Source organism: Harmonia axyridis, chromosome 3, assembly GCF_914767665.1.
Source record: "Harmonia axyridis chromosome 3, icHarAxyr1.1, whole genome shotgun sequence".
In the NCBI taxonomy this organism is placed as follows: domain Eukaryota; kingdom Metazoa; phylum Arthropoda; class Insecta; order Coleoptera; family Coccinellidae; genus Harmonia; species Harmonia axyridis.
Genome location: NC_059503.1, coordinates 12256985 through 12284633, shown reverse-complemented (window position 1 = coordinate 12284633; position 27649 = coordinate 12256985). Strand labels below are relative to the sequence as shown.

General features: G+C 33.3%; 1 protein-coding gene across 2 annotated transcripts; it reads left to right on the top strand.

The window, feature by feature from the left end:
* Positions 1-1810: 1810 nt before the first annotated feature.
* On the top strand, positions 1811-27028 carry LOC123674463 (GRIP and coiled-coil domain-containing protein-like). 2 transcript variants are annotated; one of them, XM_045609337.1, is made up of 2 exons: positions 1811-2350; positions 23994-27028. In XM_045609337.1, the coding sequence occupies exons 1-2, from the start codon at positions 2249-2251 to the stop codon at positions 26718-26720; spliced, it is 2829 nt and encodes a 942-aa protein (XP_045465293.1). In that variant the 5' UTR covers positions 1811-2248; the 3' UTR covers positions 26721-27028. The 2 variants fall into 2 exon arrangements, with proteins under 2 accessions (XP_045465293.1, XP_045465294.1); XM_045609338.1 differs by lacking the exon at positions 1811-2350 and adding an exon at positions 10467-10740.
* The last annotated feature ends 621 nt before the right edge of the window (positions 27029-27649 follow it).

Below are 27649 nucleotides of genomic sequence, written 5' to 3'. Positions count from 1 at the left end.
ATCATTATCACCATTAATATTTATTGTCACTTGCTGATTCTCCAAACCAAATGCAACTAACCATGTCGACAGATAGAACCTGTCTTCTTTCTTGAATTAACATAATATGTCGAGAAAAATTGTGCGGCATATATGATTACTTCATAGAGTGGTGCAATTCAAAAGGTTAACATATTTAACACAATGGTTAGGGGAAAAAAATGAAAATTATTGACTATGTGGTTGAACTATTCCATATAATACCTACGCTCTTAACTTTTAATATAAACGTCCTTTGAATGAAATAGATTTAGTAAATATATGAAGTTACGCGCGTTTTTGAAAAAACCAAACGAAGAATATCATGCAAAAAAGTAAGAACAGAAAGGTTTGATCGTACACAATGATTGAAGACAGTTATCCCAAAATTTATCGAAAATACGCTGCAATCAAACTGAAAGATTTTTTCAATATTATCATGGAAAATGGTTTGAAAATGTGATGGGAATACATAAAATGAGTTGCATTCTAGGAGTGGTTGACCTTTTTTAAAATAGAATAATACAAACGAATTTACAAGTTATTCTTGAATTAATTTACAAGAATTAGCTGAACAGACGATATCCTTCAATCAATATATCGGCATCTGAACAGAGTCCGTACATTACTGCATGGATTTAATTTCAATAATGAAAAACTGAAAAATTAAATGTTTAATGTAAATTTTTTGAATACAAATATCTTGATGTGGATAATTTAATTTATTTTTTCATATACCTATGAAGAAAAAGTTGCTATAGCAACAATGTTCGCTCCGTCATTAAATTTTGCATGAAGTTTGAAATTGTTTAATTAATAGACGGTTTTGAAATTATAAGGAAAAAATTACGATCGGCTATATTACGGAACCCCTAGTCGGATTTTGCCCAACATACCTATTAATACTTACTAGGGTACAATCGATCGTAGCCGTCCCTGTATATTGAAAAATGTATGTTCTAAAAAATGACTGTTTTAATTTAAACATTGAGATTAATAAGAATTTCAATAGAATAAAATACAACAATCAGCCATGATACCTGAAACACTATAATCAGAGCGAATACGTAATTTTTTAGTATAGAAATACAGATAAAAATAGGATAGTACCTATGACATTCTATTCTATACCTACCTATCTATGCAATCCCTACCTCGGTGTAGCTTTTAACTTTTTTCTGTTATTATTGTTAGCATTTTGATCGATTTCTGCACTTTTTGTGTAATTATTTTTGCCGTTTACTCGCAGTTTAATGATAGACATGCAGTAGAATTTAGTAGGTACATTTTTTTAAATTTTTTCTTTTCAGAATAGACACAAAATACACAATGAGAGGTAATGGAAAGGTTTACTTAAATTTTACGTCATAAGCGGACACTTATGAGTGTTTACCCAAGATTCAAATTAGATAGGAAAAAGTGCAATAATAAACCTTAAAACTCGAGTTTATTGCCGAAGTAAGTTTTTTTTTTCAGAAATAATAGACCTATTTATACATTACTGGAGGGGCTTTCAAAATATGTCATCTACCCTATTCTTTATAAATTGGCGCTTGAAATCTACAGTTCTCATAAGAAAACCGTAACCTAAGGAGAAAAATTTTAGGTATCCCTGGTATTAGCAATTACCTCCGGAAAACAAATTCAAGTCAACATTTGAAAACTGTCTTCGATTGAGGAAAGATAAAGCCCTCATCCCAGCCCATTCATTAGGTAAACAAAAAGCGTATTCATAATTTTATATCAATTTTACCTTCCTGTTGGAACACTTTTGCGCGCCAGTAGGTATACACACGGCCAGGTAGGAGAGGGACACGTAACCGTTTACTGCTCATGGCTCACGAGTTTAGAGCTTGAAATTCCATTCCATTACTTACTTGACAGACCGACCGTTCCGTTGAACAACTGCCTTCATTGTACCTCCGTTCAAACAAAAGCACAAGACTTTTCCGTGGCAACACACACATGAATCTTAGTGCCATACCAAGTTACGTGTTAAGTGATAGATTAATTGGTGTGTTACACATCTTCTACCAGTTTCAGTGATTCTAAAGGGACCGTTAAGCTTTGGTCTTAGGGGTGATAGTTTAGCGGAGAACGTCAAGAAGTTATGTATGTACTCCAACTAATGTTGGTTTTGAGGGGGTTGGACTTGTCTACGTGTTTTTGGTTTGAGTGATTTCTACCCCACACCTGGTTTATGGAACGTTTGTAGCTGAGTTTTTCTACCATGAAGTACAACAGTCTCAGTTGTTCTAGTTTGTCAAGTGAAGGAAAGAAGTCAACATTAACCATCTATGCTGATTTGGATTTAACATCAGAAAAAAACAAGGTACATGACACACAAGTTATACATCTATAAATCTAGTCAGTTAAAAATATACCTTCAACCAGTTTTCCGAAGGTTTTCCAACTTGATTTCATGTATTCTTCGGTCCAAGAATGGTACTGTCTTTTTAGGAAATTGCCTTCAGATCTCAAGATTTTCTAATGAAACCTAACTAATTTTTTTCAATATCAATTGAATCAAAGTCTTTACAACTTTGATATTGAGACATTCAATTTTATTTTAGTGCAATACAGTTTCTTACAGTTTTTAGAAATACCTATTGACATTGAAAATTATTGAAATGAATGGAAATTATGCGTAAATTCAATATAGAATTTGAACCAGATTAAAAACTAACGAAATTTTTGATTTTGAAAACAAAATAACTAAGATACCTACCTCTTGTGACACCCTTCAAAATTTATTTATATAGGTTGCTCAAATCAAAATCATTTTTTCTTCTTTGTCCGTCAAATAAAAACAAAAACAAAAAATTGAAACAATATAAAACAAATCCAATCTCGGTAGATTTTATTTTGTCCAGATCGATTACAATGGGTAAACCACTCGACGGTATTGTACGGTAGTGTCATATTATCCAGCACGAACAAGTTGAGTTTTCTACCTGTTAAAATCTATAGTACTTAAGTAGGGTGCTCTTGTGTATGAGCCCTAATTAGTTGTAATGACTAAGCCTTTAAAATCTTTTGAGAACATTATGACCAATAAAATAAGTAGGTACCCCAGTGTTACTTCTTGTATCTCCAACACTTTTATGCATTATGGTTAAATTTTTTTCAATAAAATAAACAACTAGATCATCCGAAAAACATACCAAAAACCTTCATTTCTACTCAGAATACCTTCGTTTTCATTTTAAGATCAAGAGTCGATAACTACCTACCTGATTTTTTGTGAGACTTTTGTAGGTATGTAACAGTTCATTAATTTGAAGCAGTTTTAGATCACAATCTTTACTAAGCTCAAAAAGTAATTTACACATCTCCATAAAGAAGGTGATACTCAACACCTCTTTTCTGAACTAGAAGGCTCCCTTTGAATCAATGTACTTGCTACCTATATTATTATCGATTGCATATACATATTTTATTATGTTGTAAATTGAAATGTCTAGTCAGATTGATGAAAAGGTCAGAAAATTGACCTTGAGTAATGAAAGGTTATTCGAAAAATAGTCGAGGAAATATATTTTACGACTTCTCTCAATTTATTGTTATCGATCAAACATATATTATAGGTGTTGCCTAATATTGTATTAAGACGGTTGCCTAGTAGTGTATATTTATTTATTGAAGTATATATTTGCTATTCAATGACTACCTATGGAATAAAATATCGGTTGTTTATCGTTAAAACAAGATTTCTAGGAAGTAATCAACAATCAGGCGTTGCATCTTTACATAGCAATAAAACTGTTAGTTTTCGAAATGCACTTTTCGTTTTAACGAGAAATTAAGGCATATTCCTATCTTATCACCTTATCTTCATCCAAATACCGAATTATCTTCTGTAAATATTGAAAGAACTCTCGTGATTCCCTTTAAACTGTTGTTTACACATAAATAACAATAGATGCGAAATGTGAGAATTTGTGCAGATGTTCACATCGTTCATCAATATATAAAGCGAAACATTGTAACAATTTTTAAATCTGGTGAAGAACGTTTTAATCCAATCACACTCTCTGTTCTTCCACAAGACTCGCAATCCAATTGAGTAGAGTTGAAGAATTAGTGGCATTAAGAATTGTCTGGCTGCTTTACTAGGAATTCTCTTAAATACTCGAAGAGATTGAGATTCAAGTCGATTATATTCTTTGTAGAAGAAGAAGTTCAAGTTATTCATTCTGAGAACTGAGTCAGACTGGACGCCATCTAGGAATTGAGAAAACGAAAGTAATGCGATAGTTATTGACCTCATCAGCACAATCAACAATCAACCCTTCGATTTTCAAGATCAATGTATTGGGAGTGTTCAAAATATACTGTGTTTACAGTTTGAATATTTCTTGATGGCCTTGTACACGATGAATCTCGGAAAGAATGTGCTATAGAATTTAAATTTTGCAGTGTGTTTATGGTAAGAGTAAAAATAAGTCGATAAAGTTTAATTGGCATAATCTGTTCAACGGTTCCGGAGCTTTATTCATGTGAAAGTTTGTTTTCTCATAAATTGAATTCTGATCGAACTGAAAATTTGCATAAAAGCTTTGGACTAAAGGTTTTTAGAGTTTAGTTAAAATAAGAATTCATGCTGGTAGATCACCAGTAACGCTGTATCTTCGCTGATTTGGTCTTTAAAATGCATCAAAATGATTCGGATTTTCATCGAAAAATTATCTTCAGTGACGAGGCCCATTTTCAGATCAGAGGTTACGTAAAAATCAGAATTGTCGCCATTTGGGCTTCAAAAGTCCAAGAATGATTATTGAAAACCTTCTCCATACAACATGATAACTTATATAGTGTTGATATAGTATTACGTAAGTAATTCTGTTTGAATGGAGTGTTGCTTTATAGATTTATTGAGCATTTGTATTCTATGCATTATGATTGATTATGTAGGGAATTGTATTTCCCCAATATCTCCAAAATTAGAGATACGATCAAGTTGAAATCTACTACTTTGTTGTAAAATGTAGGTTTGAAGCTTCATGCAAAATTCCATGAATACGAATTTGAACAAGCAGATATTTTCTTTTAATTTTAACGGTTCATATAATTATGAAACACCTGCGATCCATTTAGACCAAGCTGCTAAATAATTAATCATACTACTACTCACTTGTCACTTTGTCTACCAACTCAAGAAGCGAAGTGTTGCTATGCGAAGACCTAGTATGACGAATTCGGATGCATGTACTTAATACAGTTCAGTGTTTCTACAAGACGTAATTCTATACACCATATTCTTTTTGTTTTTACCCAGCTGGCCATCTGGCTTGAGTTGAGGTGAACCCTTCATGTGTATCACTATAGAGTTCCGCTCTGTTGTTTCAATGTCTGCGTATACCAGACATGAATAGATTAATTCTGAGTGGATGTTATTAAGATTGCTAAATTGCTATTATATTTTTTCATGCCGTATGAATTTGCTGGATTTCGTGAAATACTTGAAGCGCGAATTCTACCGTCTTTTGGTTTCTTGTTTTTAATAATAGATGTCTGTGTCTTTTGCAAAAAAAACAACATTTAATACCACTAAAATGTTTGCAGTTCTCAGTAGTGTAAAAGCTTGAAATGTTGCAGGAAATATATTTTCATCATCTTACGAAAAAAATTAGTGATTCAAGATTCAATTATATTGTTAATTCAGTTTATCTTTAGGATTTTCATTATGTTTATGTATTAATAAACGTAGTATCATTCTTATCTTCATCATTTTCTCATTTCTTTATTTTTAATTCATTATTATTGAAGATAGATCATGAGATTTGAAATCGGAAAAATGTTTAGCTATCTTTGAATGTTCTAGTCTTGATCAAAAATTCAAATATCGATGAGGATTAAAGTAAACAATACAATTATGCAAATGCCCCTATGACGTCTTTTTATCTGACCGAAACTTGTTTGTGATTAGATCATACCGATATAATATATCCCAGTATTTCTTTCTGAGTCATCGAAATGACGAAATGAGAAATATAAATAAAACATATATGGTTTTCTATGATGCATCCATCTCATGGAGTATGCATGGCATGTAGTCATCAAGAGCAATAATTGAAAGGAATGAAGAAACTTGTTCGGTACAGATGTTTGATGGTTATGAGAACTAATTGACACGAGGGCAATGTGAACATTTTGTTGTAATTATGTCTACCGAATGGAATTAGTTTGATGTGGATGTTGTTGTTCAAGGAAAATGATGGACATAATTTTAAAATAAAAGAACAAAATTATTAATAACATGTTCTTTTTGATATCATGTTAGGACGAATGTTTAATTAGTTTAATTGCTCAAGAAATATTCCATGCTTACAGATTGTAGAGTGTCTATAGACGGTGAGGATTAAGTAAAATAAATAAATACAAATAAAAAAGTATTACGAAATTATTAATGCAACTCAGAACATGGAAGGAAGTACCGCGAATTGCCCAAAAAATTTATAGTCCTGTGGAAGGCTTTTGGCCAAACAAAAATGAAATTCCTATGGCTCTGAGATTTTTTCATTTTTCAAAAAAACAAGTATAATTTAAGAAAAAACAATAGATGAAGATATATGCCATTAACGATGGAAAAGGCTATCAGCAGAAGGGCCGCCAAGACAACAATGGCAGCAGCATATCCTTTTCATGAAATTTTCCATGACCAATTCGCAAATTTGCTGCTGTATGTTCTCGATAACTTCAGGAATTCCATCTTTGAGGTCTTAAATTGATTGTGGAGCATTGCCATAGATCTTTGTTATACTTCACGTGGCTCCAATAAAAAAAATCTGAAGGTGTTAAATCACAAGATTTGGGGGGCCAATTGTGATAATCTCTTCGAGAAATAACACGTTCAGAAAACTTTTATGGGATTAGCCCAAAAACCGCACCAAACAGTGACACGTTGAGGATTGAGAGGCTTTTCAACAATTTTTCTTGGATTTTCCGAGTCCCAAATGCGACGTTTCTGCTTATTAACGTAGCCCCCGAGGTGAAAATGAGCCTCATCACTGAGTTTACATCAAGTAATATGCCAATTTCGATTCCAAATCTACAGACATACAAATTTGATGGGATTTCTGTTCCTGTCGGAACTTAAAGACACAATTTGGTTTTTCGCCGTGCATCAATTGAAAAATATCTTCTTTCGGCCATAACTTCAGAACGCCTGAAACTATTGCCTTGCGACCTGCAGGTTTTTTCATGCAAATTTGATGGAATTTCTGTTTCTGTTAAGAAAATCCTATCATTACATTTGAAATTTCGAAGTATAATGAACAAAACAATGAAATTATGACTTAGCGCCCCCTATCGAAAGCAGCAAAAACAAATTTATCATGAGTATATTTTGTCCTCAATGAACAAGATATTATCTTTCAGACGAGATCTAATTCGCTCAAAAATGTTGAGCCAAACTGAAGTTACAGGCACTTCAATTAGTCAGATTTCTCCCTTTCACCTACCCTTATTTGATGTCGTAAAATCGAAAGTGACAATTCAAAAAGATAGAGAATTTCACAAGGATTACAGTGATGAAATTTTTCTTTCAACTCTATATAAAACATTTTTGAGTAAAATTCATTTTTCTACTCGACGATAGCTATTACGCCCCCTAGCGGTAGAGGTATGATATTCAAAACAATTTCCAGTGTGTTTTCTTGTACACTTTATTCGTAAAAATTATTATCGCAAGTCTCTACGATGAGTGTATCCTGAGATATAGCCGCTTACCTCGCTTATTTGCCCACCCTGTACAATATTTATTAGAAGATTTTTTTTATATGAAATTTTGGCGGCATCACCTTCTTTGGTTATTAGCCCTATTAGATGATTTTTACGGATAAGCAAGTTGATATCTTAGGTAATTCACGAGAAAATAAAAAATAATTCGCTGTTTTTTACACTGAGATGAGATATCCAGTCAAATAGATGAAAATTTGTAGAAAATTTTTTTAGAGCTCCATAAACAATATTATCACATATTAAAGCGATAATTATGCAAATATTGATATCATTCGTAACGTTGCTACTTAATATTTGATCTCGAACCCAACCAACAACAATAGAAAAGGCTAATGGTGAATTACAATGTTAAATCCACTCGAGAATTCAAGACTCGTTGAATGTCAACCTTCTTCCAGCACCATTCACCTCATATTCTTCAAGAATCAAAGTATTTTGTTGAATATTCACGATCGGGGACAATCTTCGAATTCCTATTAACATTCAACCGAACAAGAACCGAAGAATTCTCTATAATTAATGGTTATCGTGAATTTAGTCAACCGTTTCCTCCGATACGGAGTGGATATTGTGGTCCAAACCGATCAAGACGGCGATAAAAATTCACATAATATCAACAAATACTAACAGTGCAAACGAGCTGTTGAGCCTAATAGATCCCAGCGTATAATGATGCTAAACGATTCTAGTATTGTTATTTTATTCATCTTCAGCCGGAGTTTTCTCAACGTAAGAATTATCAGGTGTTTAGCAGTTACTGAACGTTTTTCGTTGCTATACTTCGATTAGAAATTGTTATTGAGCGTAATTCTTCCTTTGAATACCTTAATTTATCGGCCATAGTGCAACAGATGGTAATAGAGGTCAAAATAAAGAGATTCTTTCAACGAATATGCTGGCAAATGTTAGTCGTTGAAAAGATACAGGTTATTTTCGAGAAATTACCATAATTTTAAAGGATGAAGGAATTCAATCCAATAACAGAATACTAGTTTTCGAAGATTTTATTTCTGTGAATGAATCTTATTTCTATAGGTCGCTTTCAACATACTCAATCATGAATTATATTTATGTTATATCAGTTTGTTATTTTATTTTTTTGCCAAGTTACCAATGTCATAATTGTGTATATTATGCCCTTGGGCATAATTTAAATACTTTATGGTCATTGGACATAATGTAAGAGATCCCATGAATGTTAGTTAACATGGATTCATGTTTCATTGTCTACTTATCATTTTTCTGTAAAGAAAAAGCAGACTTGCACGTATGCCTGCAAGCATTCTTCAAACCCGATTTTTTGAAGATATATCCTCTTTACCTATATCCTTCAGCAACATATACACTTCCAACCACCAAGATGTTTTAGTGGAGTCATACTGGCTTCAGCTTTTGCCAGAAGTAGCTCTTCTGGTTTCTCGCTGATGGCAGATATTCGATGCAAAGAGTGAACTGTATATTTACCAAGATCGCACAAAACAAGATATTTAAAAAAATTATACATGGGAATTTGACTAATGTGTTTTCTTCAACTGTTTTTATAGTATGACTGCCAGGTCTATAGGTCAAAAAGAGCCCCTTTTCTAGACAATTCTCTAGGCGAAAAGCCATGTTTTCTCTGATCAGTTTCAAACTATTCATTTCGAACAATTGTGAAAATATGTTTTTTATCGCTTTATGCCACTGGTACATTTACCAAAAGAAAAGAGAGTTTATCTCTACGTGAGTAACTAGCATATTTATAAGTTCTTGTCGTCAGCATCCACCAGATATGTACCTAATATCAATGCAATTTTGTACAGAACTTTTTTGGCTGATATCTTTTCGGTCCTGGCTTCGAATACTCGAACAACTCATGGTAATATTCTTATTCTTCACCACTGAATCTTTTGACCATAAAGAACTCGGAGCAAATGTTTTCAGAGAGCATTATAGAAATATTGTGAATTTTTTTCGATATGTACTACTTGAATCTTCTCTGATATACCGCTTGAATCTTCTCTAAAATACTGCTTGAATCTTCTCTAATTATGGTAACATGAAATTTAGCATGAACTTTAAAGCTATTGATTCAATTTCGATCGAAGTTTTGAAATGATGAGGAACACATAATTTTAAAGAGTCATATTTACGAAACCTCTTGTCGGATTTTTCACATTAACGAACATAACCACAGCATTTGATATTTGAACCTAACTTGAAAATAACAAGGTTCTGGTTTGTCCCGTTCGAGAGTTATTGTGTTTACGGTTAGGCTGAATCGAACGGACGAGAAGAATTGAATTTGACCACCGATTCGTCATCAATTAATAGACCTTTAATCGAGTGAAACCATTTCGTGACGAAATGATCTCTGTCTCTGTTCGGGAAATGAGCGTTCCAAAAGGAGTACATATTGTATTCAAAAGTATCAATGACAATTGAAAACAATGACTTGTCCGGTATAAATTTGGCATTGTAAAGGAAGACATACAGCCGTTTCACACTTTAAACAAAGTTTTATTGTTTTATTGATCAAGGGGTCAACATTTCCACATTTGAACAACAATGGACGAGGATCTTTGTTTAACAAACTGCAGTACTTGCTCAGTTAATTTATTTCCATTATCACAGTACTTTTCACGCGAACTTGACCTTTCTTGCGACTGACCCGTTTGTTTTAAAGAAATCCCCATCATCACATTCAGAATTATGAATCATATCGGAATCGGTCGAAGAACCAAGTGTGGTCTAGTTAATGTTTATTGAATTGTGTTGTCAATACAGTGAGTCATGGGTTGATATTCGTTTTACTGGTTTCTGAACCCTTATCATTCATTAGTTTTCCCAGAGGAGCGGATACTATCTAAGAATGTTATTGTAGTTTGGTTTTGTGAGTGCGTAGTTGAAGAGTTGTTGATTGAAATGCTGGTAGATCCACCGCCAATAACAATGATGACGAAGTATCCTAAGCTGAAGACGAAGTACTTCAAAATTGAGGTATCCAATCTTTGAACATTTTGATTATAATCCTGTTTTTAGGAACACCAGATTCTGGTCAGATTTTTTGGTTTTTGATAAAAATACGTTAAGTGAATTTATGTGAAGCTCAAGATAGCGTATTGGAATTGCATATTTGTTAGAAAGTGGTTAATCTTTTCTCAGATATTCATTTTTTTCTTCGACAATACATGTGTTAGTATTTTGTCTTTCGCACAAAAAGACCTACAGACTTGGAATTTTTAGTGTGTTTGAGTGTGTGATTTTATCGAAGTGAACCTTAGGAGTAAGTTGGAAAATAAATTCTCGGAGGCTCTTGTAAAATTTCGTGAGAAGAATTCTATTAAAGAATTAGAAAAAAAAAATTCAATAATTTCGATAACTCAGAAATCATTGATGATGAAAAAAGTGAGATACACAGGGTGTTAGTGAATTAATATGCAAACTTCAGGAGATGAAAAAATAATGACAGTTTGCAATAAAACTCTTGTTCGAAAATAGTTCGAATTTCCAGATACAGGGTGTTAAAATTTTTCTTTTAAATTGACCATTTATTTATTGTTTTAAAATAGGTCGATATATTGAAATGAAATTAATAGAAGGTAATTATTCCGTATTTATTGATACGCAACTAAGAATTTTATGTTTGTCATTGGCGCTCAAACGGAAATGACCTCCTTATTTTGAAAAAAAAAATGGTACGCCACTAAGATATCAACCTAAATTTTATTTTTCGATTCCTTCAATAAATTATTTGTTACTAGTTCTTGACAATGAATTAAAGTTAAGATGTTTTATTTTTTTTGCATAAATACGCTGCCCTATAAGGCAAAAGAGAATTATTTCGTCATAAATTGAACGTGTAATTCAAAAATGATTTTTAGTTTTGAATATCTCAGTACGAGAGTAATATCGGGTGTCCCAAGGTGAGTGGCCTATTAGATTATTATGGAAACTATTGATGGTAAAGATTTCAAATTTTGTGGATAGATATTTGGCCATGTAAGGTATATTTTTAAAATAATTTCACATTTCCAGAGTTGCCGGATGTACGACAATTTGGCAACAACTTTGTTATTTTGAATGGGACATCCGGTATTTCTATTTTTTTTATGATACTCCATAAAATATTAAATCTATTCACTCTTACTTTTTCATCCCTATCTTTAACGGTTTTTGAGTTATTAATTATTTTTCGAAATTTTAGATCAAATTGGCGTATTACGAAAGTGTCTCTAGTTCGCTCAATATTTGAGATTTAAGTCAGAAATTTTGCGAGTCGTTAGATATTGATCTGATCTGTGTCACTGCTTCTGAATTATGGTCGTCAATAATACAGGACGGACCAAAAACAATCATCATTTGCCAAGTTACAAAATTGTAAAAAAGTCTATTTTTTCAAATTAGACACCTAGTATATTTTTCAATTTTTGGAATCAGTACAACACACTCTACAATTTTCCTTTTCACGTCCCTATACCTATCTCAACTGGATTCCGAGTTATATGCGTTATATGTATATATCTTTCTTGAGCCATTATTTATAGAAAAACCTCGGAACAAAACACCTGTTAGGCAATAATTGTTTATTTTGACATTTATGGATTGAACTGATTCATTGATATATCGATCTATGAACGACATAGAGAAAATAACAATACAAAAGAAATTAACGCTTATTGAATCAATGTGAGTTCTAATAAACGCATATAACTCGGAGTCCAGTTGAGATAGGTATAGGGACGTGAATAGAAAAATTGTAGAGTGTGTTGTACTGATTCCAAAAATTGAAAAATATACTAGGTGTCTAATTTGAAAAAATAGACTTTTTACAATTTTGTAACTTGGCAAATGATGATTTTTTTTGGTCCGTCCTGTATTATTGACGACCATAATTCAAATGCAGTGACACAGATCAGATCAATATCTAACGACTTGCAAAATTTCTGACTTAAATCTCAAATATTGAGCGAACTAGAGTCATTTTCTTAATACGCCAATTTGATCTAAAATTTCGAAAAATAATTAATAACTCAAAAACCGTTGAAGATAGGGATGAAAAAATAAGAGTGAATAGATTTAATATTTTATGGAGTATCATAAAAAAAATAGAAATACCGGATGTCCCATTCAAAATAACAAAGTTGTTGCCAAATTGTCGTTCATCCGGCAACACTGGAAATGTGAATGTATTTTAAAAATGTACCTTATATGGCCAAATATCTATCTACAAAATTTGAAATCTTTACCATCAATAGTTTCCATTATAATCTAATAGGCCACTCACCTTGGGACACCCGATATATAAAAGCTTTGTTTTTAATAAATACTTTTACGCCATGTAGCTCACAATACTAAAAAATTACTCACAAAAGTTATAAAGCAAACTGTCATTATTTTTCAATGCAGAAATGTTGCACTTATTCACCACCACCTTGTATAAAGTAATAGTTTCAAAGCTTGATACAAAATTTCGTATTGATCACTTCGTCCACAGAAAAATCAAACAGACATTCAAAAAAACACTATAATATTATTTCCGTTGAAACAGATCCTACTGATTCGAACTGTTTCAGTGCTAGTTTCAATGTTTTGAATTTCAAATGATTGAGATACCTACTCCATTCCATACAGGTAATAATAAAAAACTTTCGCATAAAATTATCAGTATTTCCTACTACCGTTCAGATCCTACGTCATAACCCCTGATCAAATAGCTTATATCTCTATATTTGCATTCAGAAAAATACTACTGGAGCATAAATCGTTGAGTTGCCCTAATTTAAATTATCTCCTGGCAATAGGTGATCTACAAAATATCGACACGAATCTTAAGCCTTAAATATCAAGTGAAAGTTCTGTTTCAAGTTCGATTCGTTGTTGCTTGGCGTTATTGCCTACATTCTTGCCTTTGTGTTATCGCTTCCACAAATTCTTGTCGACTTTTTTGGATCGATAATGAAGGTTTAACCTTCGCTATATAGAATCCAGGTGATGAAATGTGTAGAAAATGAAACTTTCAACATTATTCGTCATCTAAATGCTACGATGATGGTGAGGACAATTATATTGTATTTCATTTGCGTTCGCTGACTACCAACTTCATTTTTCTAAATTATTCAAGAAAAATAAATTTTTCCCTCAATTTCATAAGACAATAACTTAGTGGGGAAGGGTTTAAAATGAAAAGTATATGAGAAATACCCTAAATTTTCGTCCAAATATCATCTCCTGAAATTTTCGAGATCCATTTACAAACACTCTGTATATTGAACAAAAGCTATAATCAAAAATGTCAATATTATTATTTCGATAATAATATGTACATAATAAAAATACATATAATAAATCAGTAGAAACCGATGCTTCTGCACATTTCAAATATTCATAAACAATTAAGGTAAACTAACAGGCCAATAGAAAAGTCCCCGGTCTACCATAGTAAAACAAATTTTTTTAACAAAATTCGATTTTATTCTTCAAAATAGTTGCCTTCGAGGGCGATACAGCGGTTATAGCGATCTTCCAACTTTCCGATACCATTTTTGTAGTACGATTTGTCTTTCGCTTCAAAATAGGCCTCAGTTTCGGCGATTATTTCTTCATTGGCGCTGAATTTCTATCCAGCGAGCATTCTTTTGAGGTCTGATAACAGGAAAAAGTCGCTGGGGGCCAGATCTGGCGAATACGGTGGATGCAAAAGCACTTCGAAGCCGAATTAATGGAATTTTGCCTTGTTCTCATTGATTTGTGACACGGCGCATTGTCTTGATGAAACAGCACCCCATTCTTCAAATGGGGCCGTTTTTTAACGATTTCATCCTTCAAACGATCCAATAACGCTATATAATAATCGCTGTTGATGGCCTGGCCCATTTGAGGGTAATCAATGAATATTATACCTTGCGCCTCCCAGAATACTGATGCCATAACCTTGCCTGCTGACTGTTGTGTTTTGCCTCTCTTTGGATTCAGTTCATTGTGTGCAGTCCACTCAGATGACTGTCGATTGGATTCCGGAGTGAAATGATGGAGCCATGTTTCACCGATTGTAACATATCGACGCAAAAATTCAGGTTTATTGCACTTAAACAGCTTCAAACACTGCTCAGAATCATTAATACGTTGTTGCTTTTGATCGATTGTGAGCTCGCGCGGCACTCATTTTGCACACAGCTTTCTCATGTATAAATATTAGTGAATGACATGATGTACTTTTTGATTTTTTCGTCGGTGACAGCCTCTTTTGGGCGTCCACTGCGTTCACCGTCTTCGGTGCTCATTTAACCACGTTTAAACTTAGCATACCAATCAGTGGTGGTTGATTTTCCTGGTGCAGACACCGGAAACTCTTCATCAAGCCAAAATTTTGCTTCAACAGTATTTTTTCCCTTCAAAAAGCAATATTTTATCAGCACACGAAATTCTTTTCTTTTCCATCTTTTTTCAAGTAACAAAAGTAGCTACACTCACAACGCAATATCTCACAAACTAATGGTTGGACTGCTGTCAAATTTTGACACGTATCGTTTGAAAGTTGGTACTAACTCAAAATTATATGGATTTAATACTAGCTCTTAAATTGGCCTAATATTACAAAACAAAAGTGCCACTAAGACCTATTCCTATTCAAAATTTAATGAAAACCTTGTAAGCCATAAATCAATACCTACATCCATTGGAAACTTAGCATTGTTTAATTTTTTCCAACTACAAAGGAAATTACTTACTCAAATATGATCACGACTTTCTTGTTACCCAATCGTTAAAACGTTTATGTATCCTGTTATACCTACTTTCGATTACGTTTTCTTTTACACCAACGTATTTCTGCAACAGTGGCGGCTCGTGAGCTTTCATTCAGAGGAGGCCAAGCAAAAAAAATAGGTTTTTGACGTCCCAGAGAAGACAGTGGCATCATTCAAAAATTTTTCTAATTTTGAATCATAGCGGCTAATGAAACACAATAGCTTTTTAAAATTTTCCCTATTATCCGAATCTACACTTTCATCATGTCCTCTAAACGGCAATTCTTGAAAACAAAGGAACATAACTGCGTCAAATAATCTTTTCAAAATATCCCTGTTTTCTTTGACCTTTTCGTTATGATCTATGATAGTTTGCCTATGACCCTGATCAAGTGAATTTACAATATTGAGTTTTCCGAACAATTTAAATTTAATTGATGCGCCTAAATGAGATTTTGATCTGCCATGTCTTTCAATAAACCTCTGTAAATTTTTTAAATCCGAATACCCTAATTTTGACCACACATTGTTTTCTGAATCGTCGGAGAAAAGTAAACAAAACCAACAAAATAATTTATTCCGAACTGTACTTCCGGTCAGCCACTCGCATTTAGTGTACCATTGGACGCAGAAGGAACGATTATAGATAGATAGATAGGATTATGCCTGGAATTGACAATTAAATTTTGCATAGCAGGCTGAGGTGTTTTTGTAGTTTTGGTAATGAAAATTTTGTCATCGTAAGGCATTTGGCTGAACTTTTTAATCAAAATAAAATCTACAATATCTTCAGTAACTGAGTTCCCTACTAACACTATCAATTTCATTTCTAGTTTCCGACGTTTCCGTTTCCATTTTTCTCGATAAAATATATCTGAATAGCCAGCCAATATCCTTCCTTACCTACAAACTTTGCCGAACAATCCTAACACGAAACCACAAACAAGACGCCGAAAGGAATAAAAAGTACTGGCCTATCTTTATCTTTCCCTAATTCTGGCGCTAATAAACAGAAACAGCTGAGCTGACCCATCGTTAATCGCCGTGGATCATGTTCGGGCGCTTTCGGTCAACGGAGACAGGGCCTCCGGCACGTGATATCCAGCTCGAATTTAGAGTGGCCGCAGCTTTGTATCGGGAGAAATTTGAAATTCTACGTTCAAGACAAACGCGACTAGAGAGGAATTGGGCCTCCGCGACCCGCGTCTGGAGTCTGCTGTATTCTTTAGCGCATCGCATGCCTGTAGTACGGTGCAGCGATGCGCAATCTTCTCAGTTTTGAAGTCTGTTGCGGAGAATGTATAAATATGATGAAATATTGGGGTAAAAAGTATCCAGAAATTTGAATATTCTATTGTTTTAGGTGAACATAATATAGTTGGACTTGAACTAAGAATTATAATGCGGTAAAATTTGGGGAGGCCCGGCCTCCTCCGCCTCCTCTGAGCGGCCGCCACTGTAATCTGCAAACTCGTGGACAAAGAGTGCTTTATTATTTTGAATCGAGGTCAATTTGACCGGTAACTGCATTGACTGGTCTATAAGATAACATATAAGACTTGTTCTTTGATAACTCTAGCAGGAGTAAGTACCACCATTGATTTATATTAGCAGGAATTCATGGAAACAGTAAACTGCGTTAGTTTTTATTGAACTGCAAAAATTTAGAGTTTATAGATCTCAGAAATATAGAATTTTATTGATTGTTAACTAGTGGATCCAGTAAACGTTGTCATCGCAGAAATTTGGTTTTTGTTGCGACAATTTATTTCGAAAATATGAACAGTAAGTATGTACGTATTCATTTCAAATTCCAATGGACTCTTATATTCAAATTGTCATTTTTGAAAAAGTTTCTTAGTTTTTATTTTCAGTTAAAATTTCGAAATTTAGTTCTATTTGACTATTGAATGTTTTCCTTTGGTTTCTGAAATATATAAGTGTCAGCAAAAGTCAAGACTAATTCAAATTAGTGTCCCTAACCTATCCATTGTGCTATTCGTGTGATTGATTTGAACCCGCAACAGCTGATAAAGAGAGGATATTTTTTTACAAGTCATAATATCAAGAAAATTTGTTCACTCATTGAAACATATGGTGCTTATCACTATAGGCTACCAGAGAAAATAACAATATTAACCAGAGATAATTTTGACACTAAAGACAGGTTCATTGACATTATCTCTATCACACCAAAGAATCCTCTTTGCAGTTGGGTATACATATTATTAACAGCTTTCGTGTGGCAGCTGTATGCTTGTGGGCAAAAGAACCAGCTGTCTAGGTCATGTCTACTATTTGAAAATGTTAGCAATTTTAGTATCCCACACAGTGAAATTTCTTTGTGTCTGAGTAGTACGGAAATTATTAAGTAATAGGTTTTAATTACTTTTGAGTTTTCATGGTCAATAATACTTATTCTAGCAGAACTTACAAGATGCAGAAAATAGTAGTTGGGAAATGAATATTTCCTTAGTGCTATGAAATCATGAAATGAACTTCCATTTTGGAATGTGAGTAATTTTGTTCTTTTTGAGAAATATTTCTCCAACAATAGAAAAAATCAATTGTTTTCCTGTCGAATAAAATATACCAACGAAATATGATCTACCTATGTAATCATCTGATCTAATTTTCTTCATGAATTGGGTATAAGTTTTTGGAATCGACTGGCGTTTTTCATGTGAAATTTTTTATGAATTTTTGGCGACTATCTAATATTTTTCCAAAGTGAAACATCATTTTGTATTTTGTATTGTCTACATTTCTTCATTTCCAAATGGTATAATTGAAGAGCTAAAATTAACAATGAATTTATTGTTTTTGTGATTACAACTGATACAAGAGGGTCAAAACATAAAGGAAACGTCATTGAAGTTCCATGATCGTCAGAAGATAACTTAATTATCTACTTATCATACACCTTCGAACTCTTAACAAAAGCTATCATTTTCCTATCGAATTCTAATGCAATATTCATAGATTTCATCAGGTAACACCACGCTAGCTATATATAGGAATTCTCTTATGATGACTCAGAGATATTCAGGTCAGACTGAATTGAAGATCATCCTCCGAAAATTTCATTCATTATTTGAATATTGATAATATTAATTCATGAACATTCTCGAATGATCAGAATTCATTCTTGATCTTATCTATTTGGAAAATTCGATATACCTATCTTCTGAGTTATTTGAGGATTATAGAAAATGAGACCTTGAACTTTAGTTCATTATTTCCTAGAGAAATTCAATCAGAAAGTAACTTTGTTAATTTAAAAAGTCTGCTCATAGGAATTGTCGACAATTTTGGGTCGATTTAGTACGAGCGTAGTTTGTTTACAATGTTTCAGTCGTCGGTTAGCTTAAGTATTTTATGAATTTGATAGTAGCTGAAATATCGGAGAGGTTTTTTTTTTAATTTTGTATTGTAAATGGAAATTCGTTCAAAATATCAAAGATGTAAATCGTTCATCATTTCAGATTTGTGGAAGAAAACTTATGAATTTTTTGATAAAATCTCGTTCATAAAACATCCACCGTATATTCCTGATATGGGGAAAATCCATTTCGAAAATGTTTCTATAATGAGTTGTACCTATAGATAGGATAAAATTTGAATGAATAATATATATTTGGTGTTTCGTTGATCAAGTACTGATATTTTTTCGACATAGTAGTATCATATTGGTAGTGAAATATGAAAATGGTAAGCTAATGAACTAAAAACAATTCTGTTTTTACTCCCTTTTTTTTACGTAAAATAACTACCTAGAATTTGAAATATCGCATTTTTCGAAAAACAATATTGTTGTGCTTCTAATGAAAAAATATTAATGAAATGAAAGAATATTGGCAACATTTCAAACCCATTCTGAAAATTCTCATTTTCCAGGCCTCTCTTTCTGTAAGTTACCATGTTTACGACCGGATGGGCAGGATTAAATCATTACGACCTGAAAATAAGAAATCACAGAGATTTGGACAAAATGATCCACCTGCAAACCTGCAAAAAAGTCGCTTATACATTGAACTGATCTTTTCTCGGTAACCCAGTAATAAATACAGTGGCATAAAAAATATAATGAATATCTAAGCAACATTGAACGCCACTCCTGTATAATTTTTATTCTATTTGCAAATCCTTTCTTTTACTGCAACCAGTCTTTTTACATCGAGATCACGATCTCATAGGATAATGCCAAACATACCGCCTAGTCGATTGAGGTAGAACAACATTCTTGAGATTTCTGGAACGTCAGATGCCTCCGGTGGCGTGAGTCTTCTCCTTGACCGATAATGCAACTTTGTTTCGGTCTTCCGTGACGGAACCCTGCAGTTAATTCATGAAATTTAACGCGAATAGGCTAGATGACAGTATTGAAGAATCCAAGAACTAGGGGTCAACAAGGCAAGAATTCTTGTCTTGATAACAAATTCTTGTCTTGGGAAAAAGGCAAAAAATTTGAAAAACACTTTTCATTTTTTCTCAAATGGGACACCCTATATATTTCTACATATTCCGATGGAGCTTAAAATTACTATTCCAAAAATATAGTATACTTGATCTTGTATATGAATGCAGACTACACCTAACAACTCTGTTTTGAAACTAAGATATCTAGAGCTAAGTATGCAGAGAGAGAATAAAAAAAATGATGAAGTTGAGGCTGCTGAGGTGACTTATTTCTGTTATTTCCAAAGTATCATGAATAATGAGAATTTTCATAGAAGCAAGTATTATCCAGAGCCTAGCCAGTAAAAACCCATTTGATTTGATAAATATAAAGGGTGTTTTTTTTCGAGGTATATAACTTTAAGTTGGCATTACTGTTCAAGATGGCGACCGATTTAACAGCTGTCAAGTGATTTATTCTCAGTTTGGTTTGGCAATTCATCATGAATAGACTTACGCCTGAACAACGCTTGCAAATAGTGCGATTTGGCCCAAAATGAGATTGCCGTTATTCCCGATTTTCATAAGCGAATTTTGTTTGGCGATGAAGCGCACTTCTGGTTGAATAGCTGCGTCAACAAACAAAACTGCCGCATTTGGAGTGAAGCTCATCCTCAAGTGTATGTCGAAACACCGTTACATCCAGAAAAACTGACTGTTTGGTGCGCTTTATAGGCTGGTGGAATCATTGGTCCGTACTTCTTCAAAAACGATGATGGCCAGAACGTTACAGTCAATGGTGATCGGTATAGAGCCATGATTAATAACTTTTTTATTCCTGAATTGAACAACCATGATGTCCAGGAGCTGTGGTTCCAACAAGACGGCGCAACATGTCACACAGCTCGTGCCACAATCTATTTATTGAAAGACACGTTTGGTGACCGCCTAATTTCACGTTTTGGACCTATGAATCGGCCTCCAAGATCTTGTGAGTTAACACCGCTAGACTACTTTCTGTGGGGTTATGTAAAGTCATTGGTCTATGCAGATAAGCCACAAACCCTTGACCATTTGGAAGAAAACATTCGCCGTGTTATTGCCGATATACGGCCACAAATGTTGGAAAAAGTCATCGTAAATTGGACGTCTAGATTGGACTACATCCGAGCCAGAAAATCATATTTAAAATGTAATGCCACAAGATTATCTTGCGGATAAATAAAATTCATGTCAATCGAATAATCCATTTTTGTTTTATTGCAATTTAAAGTTCTATAGCTCTAAAAAAAACATCCTTTACTTCAACGCTCTCCTTACCTTTCAATACCTTTTCTATAAAAAGATTTGTCTTGCTTTTGAAATATGCTTCAACCTAGGCAATCACTTCTTCATTAGAGCCAAATTTCTTTCCTTGGAGCATTCTTTTGTGGACTGCAAAAAGGCAGTAATCACTTGAGGCCAGATCTGGAGAATAAGCTGGTTGGTCTAGCGCAATTCCAATGTGACCATGGTTTTCATCGAAGGAGCATTTTCTTGGCTAATGAGAGTTTTTCCTTTTGCATTTGAGGACGTTTTTCTTCTTAATTTCTACTCTCAATCGGTCCAGTAACGTTATGTAATATTCAATGTTGATGGGTTTATCTTTGTCAAGTTAGTAAATGAACAATATACTGTAAACGTCCTAAAAAACCTTGCCAGTTGATGTTTGAAATTTTGGAGTTTTAAGAGTTAAATAAATGTAAATAGATATATTGTTCATATTTCAGAAGTTAACGAGGATAACAATATTTTTCATATTGTCAAATAGCCTATTTAATTTCGATGAACTTCCTTCTCTTTCTAAAACACAAATTATTTTCAATTACCTCACTATTTTTTAAATACAGAAATATATACCAAAAAAATTCGAAGAATTACTATCATTTCAATAATTATTGTTTTAATTTATGTTAAAAAGTGGGGACCTTGACATTAGTGACGCGCATGGCTTGATAAAGAGTGGTAATCATGTTAGAAGCATTGGGTTAAAAAACATCACAATAATTTTGAGTTCTGAACTTATAAATATTGATCTGAACAATGAGGTCTTGTAGTTTCAACATTTGATTTAAATTGTGAGAAGAATAAATTCTGAAAGGCCCGAAATAATGAATGTAAATAAAATGAACCAACATTAATCCAGATCCGTCTTCAACATTTGCTCTCTATAAACTTTCTAGTCGTCTTATCGATATAAATCCTGAATTTTCACCAAAGCCATTAACAGATTTTACGCGTGAAATTTAATGGAAATCGAATAGTCAATTTTCCAATTATAAGATTACAGGTAGTTTTCACTTTCTATAAATAACATAATGCGATACTTCCTAATTATGCAAAGAATGCATTCTAAAATTGATAACCGAGCATGTAGCAGAGAGGAATCCGGTATTACCGGAGGCTGGTAAAGAAGGTTTAATTGCAGAGCCGAAAGCTGAGGATCTTTCACAAATTTAGCATTCATTATCTGCGAGTTCAATCTAGATATAGCGGAGAAGGGACATTGCAAGTTTTACGCAATTATTTCTATATATAGAAATATCTCAACATATTGAAAGAAAATCCGCAAATTGATTGAGAGGATACAAACTTACCAGTTCCGTTTCAAATTTTTTAAAAAAACGTGAAATCTTAAGAATTATTGTACTGTTTATTCTAAAGAAATGAAATTCCTAAAGAAAAATGAATGTGTCAACTCGATTGCCAATACCAAATTTCATCAAATTTGGAATAGTAAAATACGAATTATCGAGGTTTTCGAGTAGACCATAGGTCTATCTTAAAGAGCTGAATATTTCATCAAAAAAACCTGAAAACCTGACCAAAATACCTATACTCAATGTCATCAAACATTGGACTAGTAGAACGCTAAATAGTGAGATTCCAGAAATATTTCAAGTTACCAAAATTAGATATGATGAAGTGCATATTGCAATAGAGTCAAAATCTGTTGAAATTGTTTTAAGAAGACTGAAGAGAGAGACTTTGGTATTATAACGTCACTTTACACCTTTTGGCAATAAATTATTTCATAATATTGAAATGTCTCAAAATAACTAGACAACTGGAGATCAAAATTGTGAGTTTTTATTTACTTTGAAGGTTTGTGATAATTTCCGAGGAAGAAGTGATAATAAACCTCTGAGTGAAATTATAGAATCATTCAATCCAACAGGCAATGTGATATCTATAAAACTGAACATTAAAACATTTTTATTATTTTCCGAAATAATCAGTTGGCAGTTCTCAGTAAAAATTATATCTAACACGATTGTGTTTACAGATTTAGAATCGCGTACATAATTGCGATTTAGAGGAAACGGATACAATCCACAATTTTAATTAACATAATTCTCGTTTGTTGTTCATACTGAACACCTTCATATTTCTTATACCATACCTACCTATATTATTTGTAACAAGGCCACCGCCTACTATATTTAAATGAGTTGTGTATCTACATCTTTATAATCGTTTCAGTTCTTTCGACCAACGTAAAAAAATTATATGCCGTGAAAAAGAAACTCCTGATGAGTTTGATAAACAATTTCATTTCTTGGTGAGAAATATCAGGAAATTCATAACGCAATGTAACTAAAGCACCCGTCATTTCAAAAAAACAAAATAGTAATTGCTAATTAATGATCAAATTTTTCATTCATTATTCCAATGGAGGAATGTTTATTCCAATTTTCTGTTTCATTACCTCAATCATTCAAAATTTTATTTCGAAGTTACGATCACACTGAAATTATGATATACATATATGAATTTTATGCTGCTATGATTAATTTCTTAATGATGGATAGGAAATGCATTGAATTTAATGCATTATTATATAATCATTATGAATATTTTATAATTACAATATGATAATAACTCTATAAAATATGGATTCTTCTTTAGCTTTTCTCTGATCTTCATTATCCTCTGTATGTCCATTATGGTGCGAAATAGGTATTAAATAGTACCCATGTTGGATTCACCTTTTTTCCCAAAATTGGATGAATAATTCATTCGTGATGTTTGTTTGCTAAAAGTACCTAATTAATTCTTCTTTTTCAGGATAAAAGTATGGAAACCGAAGTCAGCAAACTGAAAGAAGAGCTTCTGCAAGCCCAGACAGCACTAGACAAGCAAACAAGACGATGTAGACAACTAGTCGGAGAATTCACCAGAAAACTTCAAGAAAAAGAATCTCAATACGAACATGAAAAGACCCTGAGGGAAGATCAACTCGCCAAACTACTACGAGCCCTTCTGCTAGTAGAAGCCAGACTGAAGCAAGAACAGAAACTCATTACACACCAACTGAAAGAGAAGGATTTCATCATTCAAAAGCAGAGTAACGATCTGAAAAAATTGTTATCTGGTCAGTACTGCAAGAACTGTAGCCAAATCTATAACTCCAGCGCTAATCTAGAGAGCCTAGACAGTAGTTCAGAATATATCATAACCGATTATCAAGAATCGAATTTCGGGTCTTTAGATAGCAGTAGCGAATTATACGCCACTCTATCAGACAAAGATTCAAGTTCCAACAAGAGTCACTTACTAGACGATTCGGGTTCCAACGGAACCACTTATTCGTCTGTAAATGCAAAACCTCGCTACCAAAAGAACAGAGGAAAGGATTCCTTGGAGAGAAGGGTTAGGAAAATTCCTCATAGGAAAAGTGTTGGAACTTACTTCGAGGTACTGAAACTCCGTAACGAAAATGCTAGTCCATACTCAAATGAAGATAACACAAGCAACGATTACGACAATTTCGATTCTCTTCCACCAGAGAGTGTTGCAGATCAGATGAGTGTCATATCCAGAGATAGCGAAAGCTCTTACCAGTACGAGTTGATCGAAAAGAATGATATTGTATATAACAACGAACATGACGTAGATACGCTTAATAATTTATCTCTTTCGGAGAGCAACATCACCGTTATACATGCTCCTAACAACAAACTTAGAAACACAGATGTTGCCATTGATGAAGCATGCAGTAATGAAAATATTGAAGGTAAAGAAACAAACATAAGCAAGCATTCTGAACATAAACTATCCGATTCTATCCAAGTGTTTGATGCAGACGCAGATTCTAACGATACATGGTATGTTAACGCCAGTGACCAGGAGGATGAACAACAAAAGAATGTATACAGAAATAATCCAGTCTTAGAATGTGTGAATCAAATCCTCCTACAAAACATCAACGATAATCTGAATTCACCTCCGAAAACCCCAAATATTGAAAGAAAGGCAAACAAAAATAAAAGGGTAAAGTTCAGTGATGAAAATATACTAATAAGCGAGGACCAGACGTTGACACAAGAAAATTTGAATGCTATAAAACACGAAAGTCATAACTACTACGAGACCCCAGTACATAAAGTGCCAAATTTTTACGAATCTCCTCAAAGTATTTACAGTAATGATTACGAACAGATTTTGAGTAGATGTAGTGAGACATTTTCGTCATCTTCTGACACAACTCAAGAAGTTCAACAGGAGGAAGACATCAATCATTCCGAGAACAACGAAAATCTTATAGTGTTAAGAAAGAATAAAATTTTGAGGGTGCCACCTGCCCTACCTCCTAAGCCATCTAATTTACTCTCTAAGTACAAAATACAAAACAACGCTCTGAAATTAAACGTGAAAAATATCGATGCCATAAGTCTAGATTCTGAACCTGACTACTGTTCTATATCTGAACTGAACCTTCCAGAAAATAGAATTACACCTAAGAAGATCCAGGTTATTGCCGAGATCAATCCCAGTGCTCCTAAAGATACTGACGACCCAACTGATACAACGAATGCTAAATCTCATAGAAATGAATATGACCCAGTGGAAAACAACGAAATGATCATGAAGACCATAGAAAAGGTTAACATACAAGTCGCAAAACAAACCATCATAAACATGGAAGAATCTAGTCCGACTCAGAAATCACCAAGTAAGCTTTGCCAAGAAATACCAAAACTGCCTCAAGTGTCGGAGATCATAATTCCAGAAGATAGCGATAAGGAGAAAGATGACATGATAACGCAAGACAACTATGTGAAGAACAATTCCCAAATGATGAAAGTTAGAAATTCAACACCAAAAAGAAGACCAATAAGCATGGGATCTTCAGTGTCCACTCTGATAATGGGTTTCAATAATAGGGAACTCATGTATGAACTCCAGAACAAAAAACCCGCTGTAATCAGTCCACCGAAAAAAATTTTCTCGAGTTTTGAAAATTTGCACCTGAAAAGTCCTACTTACAGTCCTAAGGCCGAAGTAGACAATCAAAGTCAAAACGATTATAATCTCATACAGAATTTCGAAGAGTTCAAGCTAGACGATTGTGAAATTGAAGAATATATTGTACCAGATTCTGAAGGAACTGAAAATAGCGAAAACACGGACGATAACTCTTCTGTTTCTAAATTAGAAGGGAATATTGGTTTGGTGAGAACAGTAGAAGGCAAGGGAAAATCAGACGAAGATTTATCTATTCCTACACTAAATAGAAAATCCCTAGAATTGCTGAGGAAACAACTACAAATAGAAACAATTGAAAACGAAATACAAGACAATAAAACAACGACAAAAGGAAACGAACCAACATACGAGCATTTCCTTGAATGTACTGGACTTAGTTCAAAATCAATTTTAACCCCATCAAGAATTACTACAACCCACAAAACTGTTTTGAAACCAAGAGATATAAAACTCAGATCCAGGACTAAGGCATATGGTTTCTTCGATACTGCTAGTATAGGAAGCGGTCCTGAACCCTTTGTTTGAATTTTATATCTTGATGTATTCATGAATGAATTATATGTAAATGCAAATTTTCAGTCATAAATGACGAATATGCATAATGCATTTTCGTCGTCAGTATTATCACTCAATTTGAAAGTCATGTATAGTAGATAAGATGTTTTATTTGTTTGCACTGAAGTTGTATCCAAATGAAAAGGAAGTTAAGTAGTGTTTAACTCTCCTGAAATTATTTTTATTCCTATAACTTATTCACAAATATTCATTTAATGTTTATATTTTATATTATTGTAAAATCTGATTATTACTATTATTATAGCCGTTTTGATTAATTTTGTGATGGGTTCATAATCTAGTCCTCCTGATAGTTTTATCCTACTTTGAAAATAATCAAATTTTTTCATAATACCTATTTCGTACATATCGTATCCATTGAGGAATTTAGCTTGTCAGACAGAAATCCACAAGTTCGTGTGCTGAATCTTTGAGCCTATTTTCGACGTTTTTATTTTTCTGTCCTTGTTTTTGTCGAATTTGGCTTTGAAATTGAAATTTTGGAATTTCATTCCCTTCACTCCTTGATTAAATATTTATATAATTAACAGTTGAAATAGTTGAATAGTTCTTTGAGAGAAGTAGGTACTTTGATTTGAAAATCTGAATTACGTTACGTTAATACTGAACTACTGGTTGCTTCGTATTTTATTAAATTTGGTGGATGCGCCAAAGGAAGACCAATTTAGTTTCTTTTTTCAACCATGTACTTAAGCATCAATGGTTAATATTGTTAATTTATAATGCCGTTTCATACAATAAAAAGATAATAGATTTTTCAATGATTTTATCGAGAATATATATCGATATGCGTTTCATATTGTGAGTTTAGTAAAAAAAAATCTTTCTATAGTACCTATTTCTAGAGTGTTATCTGCTACCTTTCATGAATGAAAAAA